The sequence below is a fragment of the Metopolophium dirhodum genome, chromosome 7 (genome assembly GCF_019925205.1).
Source record: "Metopolophium dirhodum isolate CAU chromosome 7, ASM1992520v1, whole genome shotgun sequence".
Taxonomy (NCBI): Eukaryota; Metazoa; Arthropoda; class Insecta; order Hemiptera; family Aphididae; genus Metopolophium; species Metopolophium dirhodum.
The window spans coordinates 16,588,519-16,604,251 of record NC_083566.1 but is presented as its reverse complement, the minus strand read 5'-3'; the positions used below and the strand labels follow the sequence as shown (position 1 = coordinate 16,604,251).

Sequence of the window (15,733 nt, the reverse complement as noted above, 5' to 3'; positions counted from 1 at the left end):
ATCTTATATACAAATTATAAGCTACTACCACAGTACCACCCATTAAATAAGAAGAAAGACTATTTAAAGATTCAAGATAAATGCCAATCCAATCATTGGTGGTCAGTGTCTTGTATGGCATGGTATAAATGGGAGTGAGGAGCCAATAGGGGTTTCAGTGTTCAGTCATTCTGTTATCTGCTTGTATTTTGGCGAAACCTTATTTATAAACGATCAAAGGTTAAAACCATTTTAAAATAATATTTTAGAATTAACATTTAAAAAAGTACATTCCGAATTATTAGTAATTGGAATTTGGAGTGACCACGAGAATGAAAAAAAGTATTTAGTATTCTAGAGTAAAAATACAAATAAAAAGTATTTTTTAAGTATTTAAAATACATTGGTCAAAAAGTATTTGAAATACAAAAAAAGTATTTAAATACAAGTATTTGAATACTTAACAAGACTGATGTTATGTACGAATATGAATGTGTTCAGGAGATGTTTTGTATCTGAAAATTTGTATTTATTAACACACAACACAGAAAACATGGTACTGTAATATTTTTTTGTAAATTTCGCTAAGATATTTTTAGCCAATTAATTTTGTGTTGGAACAATATTTCGTTAGAAAAACTATAATAATTGGCACGATATTATGCAATTGTATAGATTGCAGGAAGTACACGTTTATAGTATGTCAACGTCAAGTAATAATTCAGTTTATTAACAAAAACTCAATAATTTCGTTTCTTATTTCACAATGATCTTAGTCGTTAAAATGCATTAATAAAAAATAATGTTTATACAAAAGAACTCGTACATGTACAATATTAATGGAAACAATAGACTAAAAATATAATCATGGACATTAATACCTAATAATTATTTTAATATAAATATATATATATAACCGTTATTAAACAATGTGGTTGAACAACAACGGGATAATATCCAAATATTCAAAAAAAAAATAATAATAATAATAATCGTAACGTGTAGGTAGCTATTTGTTTAGGGTTCCGTAGGAGGTTTATAACATTTTCTGATTGCCAGAGACTATATATATTTTAAACTATTTCGTTATGAACAATAGTAATATAATAACATAAATAGTGGCCTGTTATGTAGGCTTACGGAAAACATGCATGTTTAGAATATTGTATAAATATTATTGTTTAATAATAATTGTATGATATATAAAATGAGATTTACTAAAAAGACTAATCGGATAGTAATAATAGCGTACATTTTTTGTGAGTATTTTCTGTTTTTGATGGAATGCTTTTCCTTGTCCTTAAGATTTCGTATATGAGTCTCGACAAATTATAATATAATATAATATAATAGGTGTGTAAGCTTATGTGGAAAAAAAACATTTAATAAAATGGCTGACAAATAGTAGGTATACCTACGGAAGGTATGTATTTAATTTGTAACAATAGTAAATTATACTGTATAATATTATATATATTATATATATATAAAAAAAAAACATAAATATGTACATTGTACACACATTAATTTTTTAATATTCACATACGATAATAATATTATATTATATGGTAATAATAATGTACACACAAATTGGCGAGCACACAAAATATCGTTTTATTTTATTATGAGGTTTTGGTAACTCTTATGACGTATAGGTACCCCATTACAACAAATTAATATGATAGTAATAATATGTCAGATGTCGTTCCGTGGTTGACAGATGAGTTTTAATAGTAACACTAGTAAATACTCCTTACCTACCAAATCGTTATCGTTTTACTAAATATTATTGTATTACGTCACTTGTCCCTGCAAGTGATTTATAGATATTTTCGAGAAGAAGAATAAAAAATTCGATCGACTATAAACGATGTTTGTCGGAGAGTGCATAGTATTGTTACAATTTGTTATAACATCATAAGCTTCTAATAGGAACAGCGGTGTACTGCATGTTTTAAAGGAAATTGCATAAAAATGTTCATAAAAACCAATTCATTATAATATTTTTATGACGACAGCTTTGATGGGCAGGTACCTAGTTTCAGTAAAAAAACAATTTCCTGAAATGTGACCTCACCGCCACGACCAAAGCACCAACGCGGTTATAGGAAAACACGGTCAACATAGACGGCGTGTGTTGGCGCGTGGCAGCAGTATTTTTAAAATCATTACGAAAAGAGTTTAGGTTTCAATAATATTTTACTGTTGTGGAAACATTTTAAAAAAGCCATCAAGAATAACATTATTTTCTGTAGGGAGTCGGTGACCCGAAACTCATCGGTCTTCCGGCAGAACATGGCGATAATATCAATATCATAGTATTGTTACATTATAATGTCGTGTATTTATTTATTTTTCGGTCGCAATTGACTTCGATAGGGGACTTATCGGGATTACAAGTGTACACCATTAACAGTGGCAGTACCGCTCTTACATAGTATAATTTTTCTAATGCATTCTATCGTTACAACATCAATACACACGTTTAATATTAATTAATCTTACAACATTAAATAATATTAGGCATTTTAATATTTAATCAATATTTCACGGTTTTTGTGAGCAATGTTCGATGAACGACTCGGGTGTAGGCGTTTTCCTTTTTCCAATGACGTTGTTATCCCGACAACAAACTACTTTGTGTACGTATAACAATACTGCACTATGTTATACTTTGTTATATTATATCGTATACAGTTGAAGAGAACTTAATTTGCATCGGTTCGGGGCAAATCATATTTTTTTCCATTTTATTTATATTTTATTTTTAAACTTTTTCGATATGCATTATAATAAGATCCGAATGAAATAAATTATTTGTTTGTTCTTGTCGGTAAACTTTTAACAAAAAGTAAATTCTGTATCAGGTTTGGCCACACAGAGTTACAAACTTTATTCCGGCACGGTGGCACGTAGTTATTCTCTGGTTTTTTAGTACCTACATCCGTCACATTTTGTATTAAACCGTTGAACTTAGACATCATTGAATTCGATTTTAAAATGTTGAAAGTGTATATACTTTTGGTAAAATTACAATTTAATCGTTCGGCAATGCGGAATTCGGGCAATTGTTGTTATTTAAACACTATTTTGAACTGTTACAAACTTACACTCTTATGTGTGATGTAACATATCGCTAAAATTGTGGGACTTTGACGATGAAAAAAAATAGTTGATAAATATAAGTACCACTTATAAGTTATGAGTCATGACCGATTTCGAGTTAAGAAGTTTTTCATTTTAATGAATTGTGAAGAAATACAACACACTTCACGAGAAGTGTATAAGATTAATTTTGTAAGCACGTTAGAGGCTATACTGATGACGTGTATCCGTCTACTGTTGTATATTATGCACAATATTATTCACGAGGTTTCCGTTTAATAAGAACTTGTTTATTTATTTTTTTGATGGATTCAATAATTGTATATACGTTTCAGTGATACGATATCGTCGGGTTGCCGGTAAATCAATATTGTCATTGGAAAACGGAGATTTTTATCAAAACGCATAAAAGCGCAACGTGTAAAAACAGTAATTATTAAATAATGTCAACATAATTCTTGGTAACTTAAATTATTAACGACCAACGGAATAACAATAATAATGATAATAATAATAATACTAACAACATTTCACGTGAACAAAAAACCGATACAACAATGACCGTTAAAAATATCGATCTCAAACAATAATAATAATAATAAAAATAATAGTAATAATTTCAACGATAGTACGTAATGTAAGTTTGAGGACGAAACGTTGACGGTGAGTGGGATGATGCATAGGAGAAGAGGTGGTTTCATGGAGGAACCGAGGAAACATTTATTTTAAAGATAATATAATACAATGTCGTTATCGTTATCATGTAATAATATATAATATTATTATAATAATATGTACAGAGACATCTTTAGTGGGTGTCGTTTCGTGTGTGCACTTTCGCACTTTCGCACTTTTGCAACGCGTCGAGCATTAAGTAATGTCATAAGTAGAACAAGTCGCTGCCGCCGCCACCATCACCATCTCCGTCGCCATTCCCAACGCCGCCGCCAGACGACTCGCGGAGTTGGTCGCATATCCTGGTCAGGTCATTGGCCAACCGGTCGATTTCCGTGTCCGACGACCGGCGGTGGCCGCGGTTCGACTGTCACACGTGCAGTTCCTCGACTGCCGCCGCCTTTGTGCACGGTTCTGTGGCCGCGTCCACGGCCAGGTTGGACGAAGACGCGTGCGGGTGATGCTGGTGTTGCGGTGGCGGCTGCGCGGGACCGGCGCCAGCGGCCACAGGGCCGGAACACGTGCAGGCCGGCAGCGTGGACGAGGCGGCCGCGTGTCTCCTGATGGTCCCGTGAAGGTGCTGCTGGTGGTGATGGCCACCGCCGTGGTGATGGTGATGGTGATCCGGCCGCGGGCACTTTGGCGGCGGTGGGGGCCGGGGCAGCGTGGACGACGCCCCGATGCCCACGATGCTGCCGCTCGGGTGATAGCACTGGGCCGCGACGTCGGCGAATTCGGCGGGCGGCGGTTGCGCGGCCCCCCTGGGCATACCGGCCGCGGCCACTGGCCCGCACACACCTGCACCCGGGTCGGTGGGAGACTGCGGGCCGTTCGGGGCGACCACAGTGGTTACAGGAACTGGCGGTTTCTTCAGTATTGAGTGAGGTTGTTGGTGCTGCTGTTGGTGCTGGTGCTGCAGGTGTTGCGTCACCGGCCGCGTCTCCATCATTTGCAACAACTCAGTGGCTCCTAGAACATGACATTTTATAAAAAAATTACTAGAATTTTATAAATTTTTATTTGTATAATCTTATACATTTTATAAATTTCGTTGTTATAGTGATACTTGGGACCCTGTCAGGTAAAGGTATTTGACACATTTACCTGACTGTTATGATATGTTTGAGTCTTAATAATACATTTTAATCTGAAAAAGGTGAGATTTTTTCGTCCAATAAAATAATTGATTCAAACCAGGGCATGAAATCAAAATTAATGATTTTGATTTTAGTTTCGATTTCACATATTGATATTTGTTTGTCTGATTTAAATTTAAAACATCATTTTTCGATTTCAAATATCAATTTTACATTTTTAGTTTTGATTTATAACTACGAGAACCTTATAATCGTTTGAGCAGCTATTTAACAGGCCTAAGAAAACAAAATAAGTACTAGTTATTTATTATTACCAATATATATATTATAAAAAGCATAAAATGATTATTATTTTGGTATAAATTATCAATTAAATTTTTTTCAATTTCAATATCACAAAAAAAAAAAATTGATTTTGATATCACTTGATTACTTAGATAATTTTCAACGATTTTTATTCATATTTAAAATCAATTTTGATATTGATTTCAAGGCCTGATTCAAACATTTTCCCTCTGTTGGTATATTTTTAAAAACGTGGTAGTTTAAGGATTAGAATGAAAAAATTCGACATCTTTTTACCACCCATGTTCAAAGAAATTAGCCAGACTTATTTTAATTTTCCCCGATCCCGGTTATTGCATTCGATTGACACTATCGTGATCAGCACTGGATTGATAAAAATAATATTATGTGATTAACGCAATCGAATTAAAAAAATGGAGTTCTATAAAATAAATTATTTTTAGTTTTTCGAGTTCTTTTATTTAGAAAAAAACAGAAACTGTGTATTTAATAATTATTACTGTCATTCGTCAGCGTATCAAATTTTCTGATTCGAGTCTGTGAAGCCTGATGAATTAGTTTATTTGATAAATCTAAGATTGTTATTTAGACGAGTTCAAATGAACGATCTTGGCGTACCGAATTCCTTTTGAAGTGGATTATATCTTTAACAAACAGGAACTATTGACGGTATTATATTACAATCGCGATGATATCCAAATATCCGATAACGCTGATGATTTAAAATTTTAAACAAAGAATAAATCAAACGAACCAACGTGGAAATACTTCAGCTTTGGGTTATTGAAATCCGGCGGACGATGATTTATATTGGATATTTTCCTGGGCTCTACTGTTTTGTTCGGTATATATATGGGATACGGCTAAATGGATCCGATAATAATTAAATTAAATTAAACAATGTGGAAACGGCGTAGGATGTTATATAATACACCACATATTATATATTGTTACTATGTGATAAAAATAATATCATACAATGTGTTTCCAGACAATACGTCCAGGCATTTTTTAACAAGTTTGATATAAAAATAATATTATTTTCGCAATTATAGGTAATTAAAATACGACGAGATGTTAAACTCGTAAATTCATTACGGATACGTTTCAAAAGTTGAAAAACTATGATATTCCTCTCGTGCATTCAAATATAGACGTGATTGTTATATCATGATACGTTGTGTTATACGTGATATCATACAAAAACTTGTAGGTGAATGTCTGCTAAGCCTATAGGCTATATATAGTGCTCGAAATGGGAATTATTAAGTAGAGGAGCTCCGTCCAACGGTTTAAAAACTGCGTGGTATGTGCACAATAATTATTTAAGGCAGACCCGCGGGGGCCTTTTTCCTCCCACACCACCCTTTTTATAAATATAATCAAAATAGTAGAGATCCCCCTGCGTACCCTCTTTCCACAATTCGAGTATCTCTGGCTGAACCCGTAGACCACACCCGATCGGGCATAGTTATAATCAAAAACAGCATAAATATACGTAATCATATCGTATTATAATATCATGATTTATGAATATCTCTTACAAGTTTCAAACGAATTTAACCGCGAATATTATTACAAAATTTGTAAAATATACTTTTTAATATACTTGCAAGAAGTCTTATCATATATTATAGCAACTTGTCTGGTTTTTGATTTCAACGTTTTCGTTATATTGACGTAATATTATAATAATATTACGTCTTCAGTGTAACGCAATATTTGCAGTCACCGCACCACCTTATCTCGCCTTATATATATGATCGGTCTATTAGTATTAGGTCTGTGATTTAACCACAGTCGGTATACGGTTGCAGGTATAAGTCGTATATACATGACATTTCCGTGAGTTCCGGGCGAGTGCAGTATCGAGTGCAGTATCTATATGACGATTTGTAAGGATATGAGTGTTTCACAGTTTTATATAATCCCCACTGCATCCGCGAGAATACGTCGTCAAACTAAAAACCGGATCTCGGCCCCGGAATGAAAAATAATCCTAATCGTACGCATAATGGTGATAATCTTAATAATATTATATCGTGTACATGGCGCGGGTTTCTGTTCGACGACTCCGGTGTTGCTGTTCGCTTTCCTTTTACCTATATTATATTCATATACAAACGGAACTGCTAAACTATAAATCTTGACGAAAGTTGGTTTATTTTTATTTTTACTTCGTATATATACGTATATATTTTTTAGTGGCTTCTACCTAACTCGACTAATTTATTATCTCGTATAAAAAGAAAAGAAAACGCTGCAGTGTGCTGTTAACTGTACACGTCATAGAGAGCGCACTAAACAAAATATATATGCGCGTTGTATACATATAATATGTACGTAATAAAAATAAAGAAATTGTTCTTCGTGAAATGAAATTTGTTCATATTATTATTATTTGCTTTGCGTATAAGAAACTCGCAAATTGTAATATTGTTGTTATACGGTGGCCGGGTCACAAATGTTAATTAGTGTACGCGTCAACGGATGTTATACCTGCACAATTATATTATTGTAATAAAATATCGCATGTTTGAGAAAAAAATAAAATTAGCTTGTTAATTATTACTGTAATGGGATTTGTCGTACGATACCTTAATTTATTTTTTAAGGAAACTGGATAAATTACGAAAAGAACTCGAGCCAATGCAGATAATAATACATTATTATTATATTGTGTCGTCTTTAAAATTAATTTTAAAATTATTTAAATTTGTTTTCTCTCGACCGTCTAATGTTTGCTTTTTATTTTTATTTATCCTGAGGATAGTTAACTAAACATATCATTGCTTTTAAATTTTAATCAAATGAAAAAAATGAAAAGTTTTTTACCGAGCCCTCATAAATGTATTTATATTTCATTTAAATAAAATTTAATGTACTTTTATCATTATTCGATTAATTACTGGAAAATTATGTGTTCAAGAAAATTTAAATTATTGGATTGAACGAGGTTTTTGATTTGGAATAAATGAAACATATTCAGGGTTAAATTAACTTAGTATACCAATGCCACACATTTAAGTTATATAGGCACCTACTACTTTAAAATTTTTTTCCACCGGGATTAGTGAATCGTCGTTTAAATCAGAAAGGTATCATATTATTATCGTTAAAAAAACAATTTTAATTAAAATGATATTTGTAAGTAGTTTTTATTTTCTAGTAATAACGGACATTGTTTTTCGTATAATGTAAACTAATTGAATATTCCCATGATGATTTGTGTAGGTTTTAATAATTATATCTAGATAAATTACAGAAAAATCAATTATTTGATTTTTGTCCTTACACTGAGAATCTAAATTTTAAAATTTAATGCAATTTAAAACGGTTGTATATGAATTAATTAATACAGGAATTAACATGTTTTTGCAATTAGTTAAAATATCTGTATGTTTGTATACGTAGGAAATATTTTTTTAATATGAAAAATAATAAATGTAAAAAACTAATATATATGGAAACATTAATTTTATTTGATTCGTAGTCGATTTAATCATTATATTTTTGATGTAATGTTTATTTTGTTTTGTTTTTTTTATAATATGTTTTGTTAGTACCTGCCTATAATCGTAAAACTCTGTATCTAAACACTTTTTTTAAATTGTAATAAAATTGTGCACACTTATTAAAAACTTTTATTATCAACTACTTTCACGTTTTCGTTCCAAATATCTCTATTTTGTCTTCCCTTAAAGAAGTCATAAAAGTAACGTTCGCTTTATCTATCGTTCAAAAATAAAAACACATTATGTTTTTATTTCTCTTTTATTATAAGCTTTAGGTTCTAACCGTTGTCTAGTTTTTAATGTTTTTTTTTATTTATTGTTATCATTATTATTATTTTTTGGAAGTGTTCCAATTGGGTTATCAATTGATATAGGAGCATTATTATTATGGTTTATGGAATTTAATTCTTGTGCATACAGTTGAATAATATTTGTATTCCTGAACTATAACAAATAATAGTATGTATCGACATAACTATAATATGCATGATTACAGCTGTATATATTATATTTCAAAAGACCTATAAGTGCAAAAGTTTTAGTTTGTCCATTATACATTAAAGCTAAGAGAGTCGTTCACTTTACGGAGACTGTGAATTTAAGTAATTTATCCCTTTTCCCTCTCCATTGTTATTATAGTACTTAAAAACGATGATATATTACGTATATCATACTCATCGTGAGCTATCTTACAACGAATGTTATTTTTTTTTTTAATTGTCACAACGACATTAACGAGTCTTTCTTTTTATAACCTTTACAATTGTATTTTTTAGAAGTACGTTTCTGTACACCTATAGTTTTTCGTGGTTGATAAAATGTTTATAGTCTCAGACGTCCGTTCCCCGTTGACATAATAATTATAAGAATAAGGAGTAATGATTTATGCGGGGTCGCCAAAACGTAGCACTTGCATCGTCGCCGTCATCTTAGTCGCGATTAAAATATGGGAAGAGGATGGAAGCTCAAGGATCACGCACGTAGAATTTTAAGGGCGCAAGGTTTGATAGGTACCTACGCTATAAAAAAAAAAGATAACGTAAGCATGAATTAATGCCCATTGGAGAGAAAAACGACGGTCTGGGTCAAGATTGTTTTATTAGACAAAACGGGTAGAAAGACGCAATGGGCGAGGGATGAAATTATTAGGATAAAAACGTTGGCGTCATAATAATATTTGGATGTGTAAACAAGCAGCTGCTGCAGTATATAAGACGCGCTAGGGTGTTGTTTTGAAAATTATAAACAAAAGTTGAATCCAGTCAGCTGGTATTAAATTTAGAGATAGATAGATAAGAATTAATCTCGATGCGTAAAAGCCGTTAAGTATCTCTGTGGTTCGACGCCTTATTGCCAGTATTATCAAAATTACTTTCAAAATTGTATTTAAATGCATATACAAATATATCGATTCAGAAAGTAATTAAAATTCATTCAAAATACTTTTCTGAAAATGTATTTAAGGATATCAGAGTCAGTGCGTTTTTAGTAAAAACACATTTCTTACAGGAAAAACTATTAAATGAAAGTATCAAGTGACAAGTACTAGAAAATGAAAGTAAATAAAAATTTTGAAATACTTTATATTAATTAAACAATAAACGGTTGTTAATGAAATATAAAATAAATTAATATTCAAATTAATGTTTGATAATTTGATTTTAAGTATAAATAAAATAGTAGATATAGTGGTTATCAAAAAACAATCTAAATTCTTTTGTATTTTGAAAAGTACTTCCATAAAAGTATTTGATTTGCAAATACAAATACGTCCAAGGCAGCAGTATTTAAAACAATTTACAACAACTTAATTTAAAAAGTATTCTAAACACGATAAAATTATTTAAATGCATTTACCCAAATACTTTACAAGACTTCTTATTGCCTTATTGTATGTGCTAAATATATATTATTGTTGAGCTTATTGATTCATCATAAGTGCGCAGATATGTGTGAATGTTACTGCATGTAGTGTGATGGAAATTTCAAGTTCTGCATTTGTTCAATTCTTACTTAAATATCAATATATATATTTTTTAATAACTGTTATCTTATTGAAGAACATTATATCTGAGCTATATTGGCTAACGAATAAGAGGTGGTTGAAATTTAAAGTTATTTTTATTTTCATATTGGGCCTACTATCCTGACTATCCTGAAACAAATTTAGTTCTGGAAAATAAAATTCAACAGTCACAAAAATGTGTTTCTTATGTAAAAATAAAAATTTAATTTTTAATATTAAAATGCATTTTTAAGACTGTTTTATTTGTATCGCCTTAAATAGCCTATTGATCTACACTATTTGCATAATATATATTATGGTTTGGACACATAGTTGAGTTTTACCTCCTGTAGAACACAAATTAGTCATCGGACCTCCGTTCTCGGGACGCTTTTTGATCTTCCTGATCCGGTCGTCCTGCTGCTGCTGCTGCAAGTCCTCGGCATCTCCTCCGGCACCGGAAGTCCGCCGGCTGCTGTTGCTGCTACCCCGCCTGCCACCCCAACCGGCTGACTTGTTGCAGTAGATCACAGCGAAAATCATTATGTTGAGGAACAACAGTGAACAGCCAATGCCTATGGCCACTGCCAAGGCTAATGGAAACGTCTGATACGCCGCACCGCCACCACCGCCTCCACCGCCTAAGTCGTCCTGGCTATCGGAACCCGACGACGATCGACCACCACCTTCACCATCGTCTTTGTCGCCACTTGGCCCGTTTTTAAGCTGCCGGCCTCCACTTCCACCACCACCGTCGTCATTATCGCCATCCCCGCGATCTGAAGACGAGGAAGACGCCACCACTACCGGTGGAGGCTGTAGCACGTTCGTCCCATTGGCCGTCCCGCCGTCGGACGTCCCGGAAGTGGTCTTATTGCCAGTCGTGGGCTGTTGCATGATGGCCGGTGGCTGACCCCGGTAGTACACGTCCGGTGCCGGTCTGCTGGTCGTCCTTTCGGAACCCTGCGATCGACGATAAATGACAGTTATTATTTGTTATACATATGATTACATTTGAAGTCATGTAAACATTCTATTTGTCAAACAAACAATTTTCAGATAGTATAGGTACTCTCATAATATTTGGATAATAGTGATTACGATCCAGGAAAAATACAATATAATCAAAATAATATTATTATTAATTACAATAAATTATTATATTATATCGAAATAGATGAATCCAAGTCAACGGTTAAGTGTAGTGAAATTGCCTATCCAACACGCCGTGTTACCATAATCGATGCGTACAATAGAAACATGCATTTTATGAGATACTTGAAAAAATTGATCCATTGCTGTTACAATCACAGATACAAAAAATGACAAAAGTCACATTGTAAAAGTCTATACACCGTAATACTATATACACAAGTCACTTTTATACTAAGATTTAAGCGCTTTGTATTATTATATCTAATGTTTAAACATTTGAGTTTGAATCTAAAATGTTTTTTAAGATAACATTGAATAAAAATATATTTAAAAAATATGTTAAATTATACATATTAAATATTATGTATCTTCGTAAAAGACCTATAAAACATTTTATCCATTTTATTCTTTGCGTGATGAGCGTATACAGTTTGTTTAAAAAAAAATATGCCAAACCGTTTTTACAATGTTTCAATAATTATCGAATAGTTTTAAGTACCTAGCATTACCAATTCATGCTAATTATTAAACGTTAGAGTACTTTTAAAAAATACGTCGATACGTCAAATTTCTTTACAGTTATTAAACTTGATTTATAGTCTAATTAGAATTTTCTAAATGTACTTCTGTTTTTATTTTGAAATATCCGTGTAAATTATACTATTTCAACTATATTATTATTGAGATTAATGTATTTGTTAAGCCAATCAAAATTAATGATGCAAATATATAAATCCTTGCAGGGTATAAAATTACAATTAATTAAAATTAACCATTAGTATAATACAAGGTTGGAACTTTGTAAACACATAAAAATGTGAGCATTTATGATTTAAAAATTAAAAGTAATCGTACTTTACGATTAATTTATAATGTAAAATGTCATACTATTGAATAAGTTTCATATACATTTCTTGATTCTTGAATATTCGAATTTTTTTTTTTATACTCCCAATTATTAAAAACAATATAGTTTAAACAATCACAAAATAAGCAACTAGGAACAGACTTCGTTATTGTGATTGGTTGTTATATTATTTGGCATTTGTTTTGCATACAGATACCATTCGACGTACCTTTTATAATGGAACCAAGTTTATACTATAGTTTTATATAAAAAATAAAACTAGGTTTACAGAAATAGAGATTTTATTTTATCCATAGAGTGGTTTGAACATATTTTCATTTTACGTATACGCATCAGCGCAAATTCAATTTTAAAGGCTGTTCATTAATAGATTCAAATTTTCTCTATGTTTCATTCAATAATTTATTTTGACCACGATGCTTTTAATAGTTTAAATTCAATTTGGTATACTATTCAATCCCTGTAAATATAATTTAAAAATGGTAACAGGTAAACGAAAATCCATGTTTAAAAAAATAGAAAAAAACATTTTTTTTTTATAATTATTTGTTAATTAAGTTAATGTGGTATATAACGAATAAGGTTTAATGTAGTTTAAATCCAGTAAATATACTGACTTAATTATGTATATTATAAATTACAATGTTGTTACCTGTTTTGTTTTCAAAACATTTTATTTTTTTTATACAAAAACATTAAATTAGATTTATGAAATATTGTCGTAGTTATTAATAACAAAAGGAATTCGTTTTAATAATAATACTTTTGTTGAAAATGTGATTTTCCATTTAAATAAGTTAATAATTGAAGTTTGAAATGAAATGTATTCACAGGTCCATAATAATCACAATTCGAACAATTTATGAATGTTAATGATTATATACGGTATTTTGTTTATTAACTTGTATATTCGGTAAAATACTTCTGGGTCTTTATTCAAAAGTAAGTTCACTTAACCCTAAGAATGTATGCCATTGAAGCTTACGAAACTAACTTTCACATTCAGTCGTTGCAAACATTTCTAAACAAACATAATTTACGACAAGTATATAAACCTTCTGTGGGATCTCTTATTATTTATAGTTGGAGATGGAGCGTTCGGTGGATTCATAATAATAAATTAGAGAAGCCGCAAAATTCTTAAAACTTTTGTGGCCGGTGACTTAGGAAACGTCAACTCGTTTTTCTCAATTAATTTTCCTTCGACCGCCGCACACGAATTATAGGTGTATTGTGTTTTATTTTTTAATCGCAGACCATTCGTTCTCGCACCGATCAAAAGGTTTTATAATCGTCGGGTGCGCACCACCAGCACTGTAATATTTCGATATTATCCGTGATATATATATACACAGCGCTGAGGTAATAATTTATGGACGTTAATTATAAAAAAAAACCGTGGCGGAAAAAAAATCAATTTATTATTATTTTGCGCAGTTACCAGGTGTACCGAAACGCCAAAAGTAATGCATTTCCTAATGCTCGATATGGAATCGTCCGTTGGAGGAGTCGAGCTATTACCCGCCGCCTGGCAGATTAATCAATACACCGTTTCACGCGGACCGAAAGAAATAAGTGCCGAACTCGCAAACTCGCCAAAAAAAAAAAAAATTAAAGTTTATCGGCACATAATCGTCTGAAGTTTTTGTCACACGCATTACACTCGTCCCGTACTCGACCATCGCTACATTTGCCATCAGAAGAGATGACACTCACTACAAGATTGTTTTCTTACGACAATCACGGCGGCGCTGTTGGCCGGAGAACATCTACAAGGTGATCCATTTAAGCGTTCCAATACAATCATTGATTCAAAAAGTTTTCAAGAAGTTTGAAAATATTGATTTCATTTAACATTTGTTGGTGTCACGGCAAAACAATATTTTTGAAAAAAATAAATATGTTTTTTACAATAATTGTTTATCGTCATAAGTTTTTACTTTTTTGAATGGCAGCATATAGATTTTAAATTTCCTATTCCAAAGCGGAACATTTTTCGGAGTTGGTACTTCAATGTATAAAATATAGAATTGCAAATGAGTAGTTATAGTTATAGTTAGAACTGGGTAGGTATTTAAAGTTTAGATGATCAACATTTTGCAACAACTTAAACAATTATAACTATACACTTTTTTTTAAATTATCCAGGGCAAGGAATTAAGTAAAAAATATATTTTCCAAAAATGTACATTATCGAAATAATGAGCGTATACACTTTAATGGATCTCTATGTACATCTGATATACAAACAATAAGTTTTTTGTTTTTAAAGAGAATAAGAACAAGAAGAAGAAGATTGGAGAATATAAGAAAATCGATCTTATTTTTCATTCACTCGGAAAATGAACAAAACACGAAGGTAATATGTGATGTGTACAGAGTATCGCTCGAGTGTGCAGGGTACGTCAAAAGATTGTTTGGTTTTTTGACATCAGTTACGCGTTGAACAATAAATAGTTGTTATCGTTCCTATGGAATAGAAGACCTACATACATTACGCGTGTATTTATTTCAATGGTATTTTTAAAATGATAGTGGCAGGGCACTTACTGGTTTAAACGTCATTCCGCGTAGATCGGATTGGAACATGTGATGATAATAAGGTACGTCGTCGCCGGGCTTGTGCAGCTCGGGAACTAAATTTAACCAAAACGACAGTCTATGGGCTCGGTAATGGCTTTTCAATTTGGGCTTTGTATCTGAAAATATATTCAATTATTGTACATTAACCGTAATGCGATTTACACTACCCGTATCGCACTCTATAATAATATATATATGAAGTAAGAATACATTACTATATATCGTATAATATATTTTAATAACGATCGTGTATAAAATTGTCAACCGACGATGTAACAATAATAATAATAATATATTATAATATTGTACTGTACCTAAACTCAAATATTTTTTGTGTACGGTCTCGTATGCAGTCCATTCGATATTCTTAAACCGACCGTGTTCTTGTTTGTGCAACATGTCCTGGTCCTGCGGCTCATTTGGATTACTGGAAATTACGTAAAAA

The 15,733-nt window shown here is 31.9% G+C and overlaps 1 protein-coding gene across 1 annotated transcript in view; it reads right to left on the bottom strand.

The window, feature by feature from the left end:
• Positions 1–687: 687 nt before the first annotated feature.
• The window catches only part of LOC132949704 (neuroligin-4, X-linked-like), a 339,951-nt gene continuing 324,905 nt past the window's right edge, over positions 688–15,733 (bottom strand). Inside the window, exons 9-12 of the mRNA XM_061020715.1 lie at positions 15,603–15,715; positions 15,256–15,404; positions 11,027–11,645; positions 688–4,728 (exon numbers count right to left, since the gene is read on the bottom strand). Coding sequence (XP_060876698.1) covers positions 4,130–4,728; positions 11,027–11,645; positions 15,256–15,404; positions 15,603–15,715 — 1,480 coding nt within the window. The 3' untranslated portion in view covers positions 688–4,129. The remainder of the gene's footprint in view (positions 4,729–11,026; positions 11,646–15,255; positions 15,405–15,602; positions 15,716–15,733) is intronic.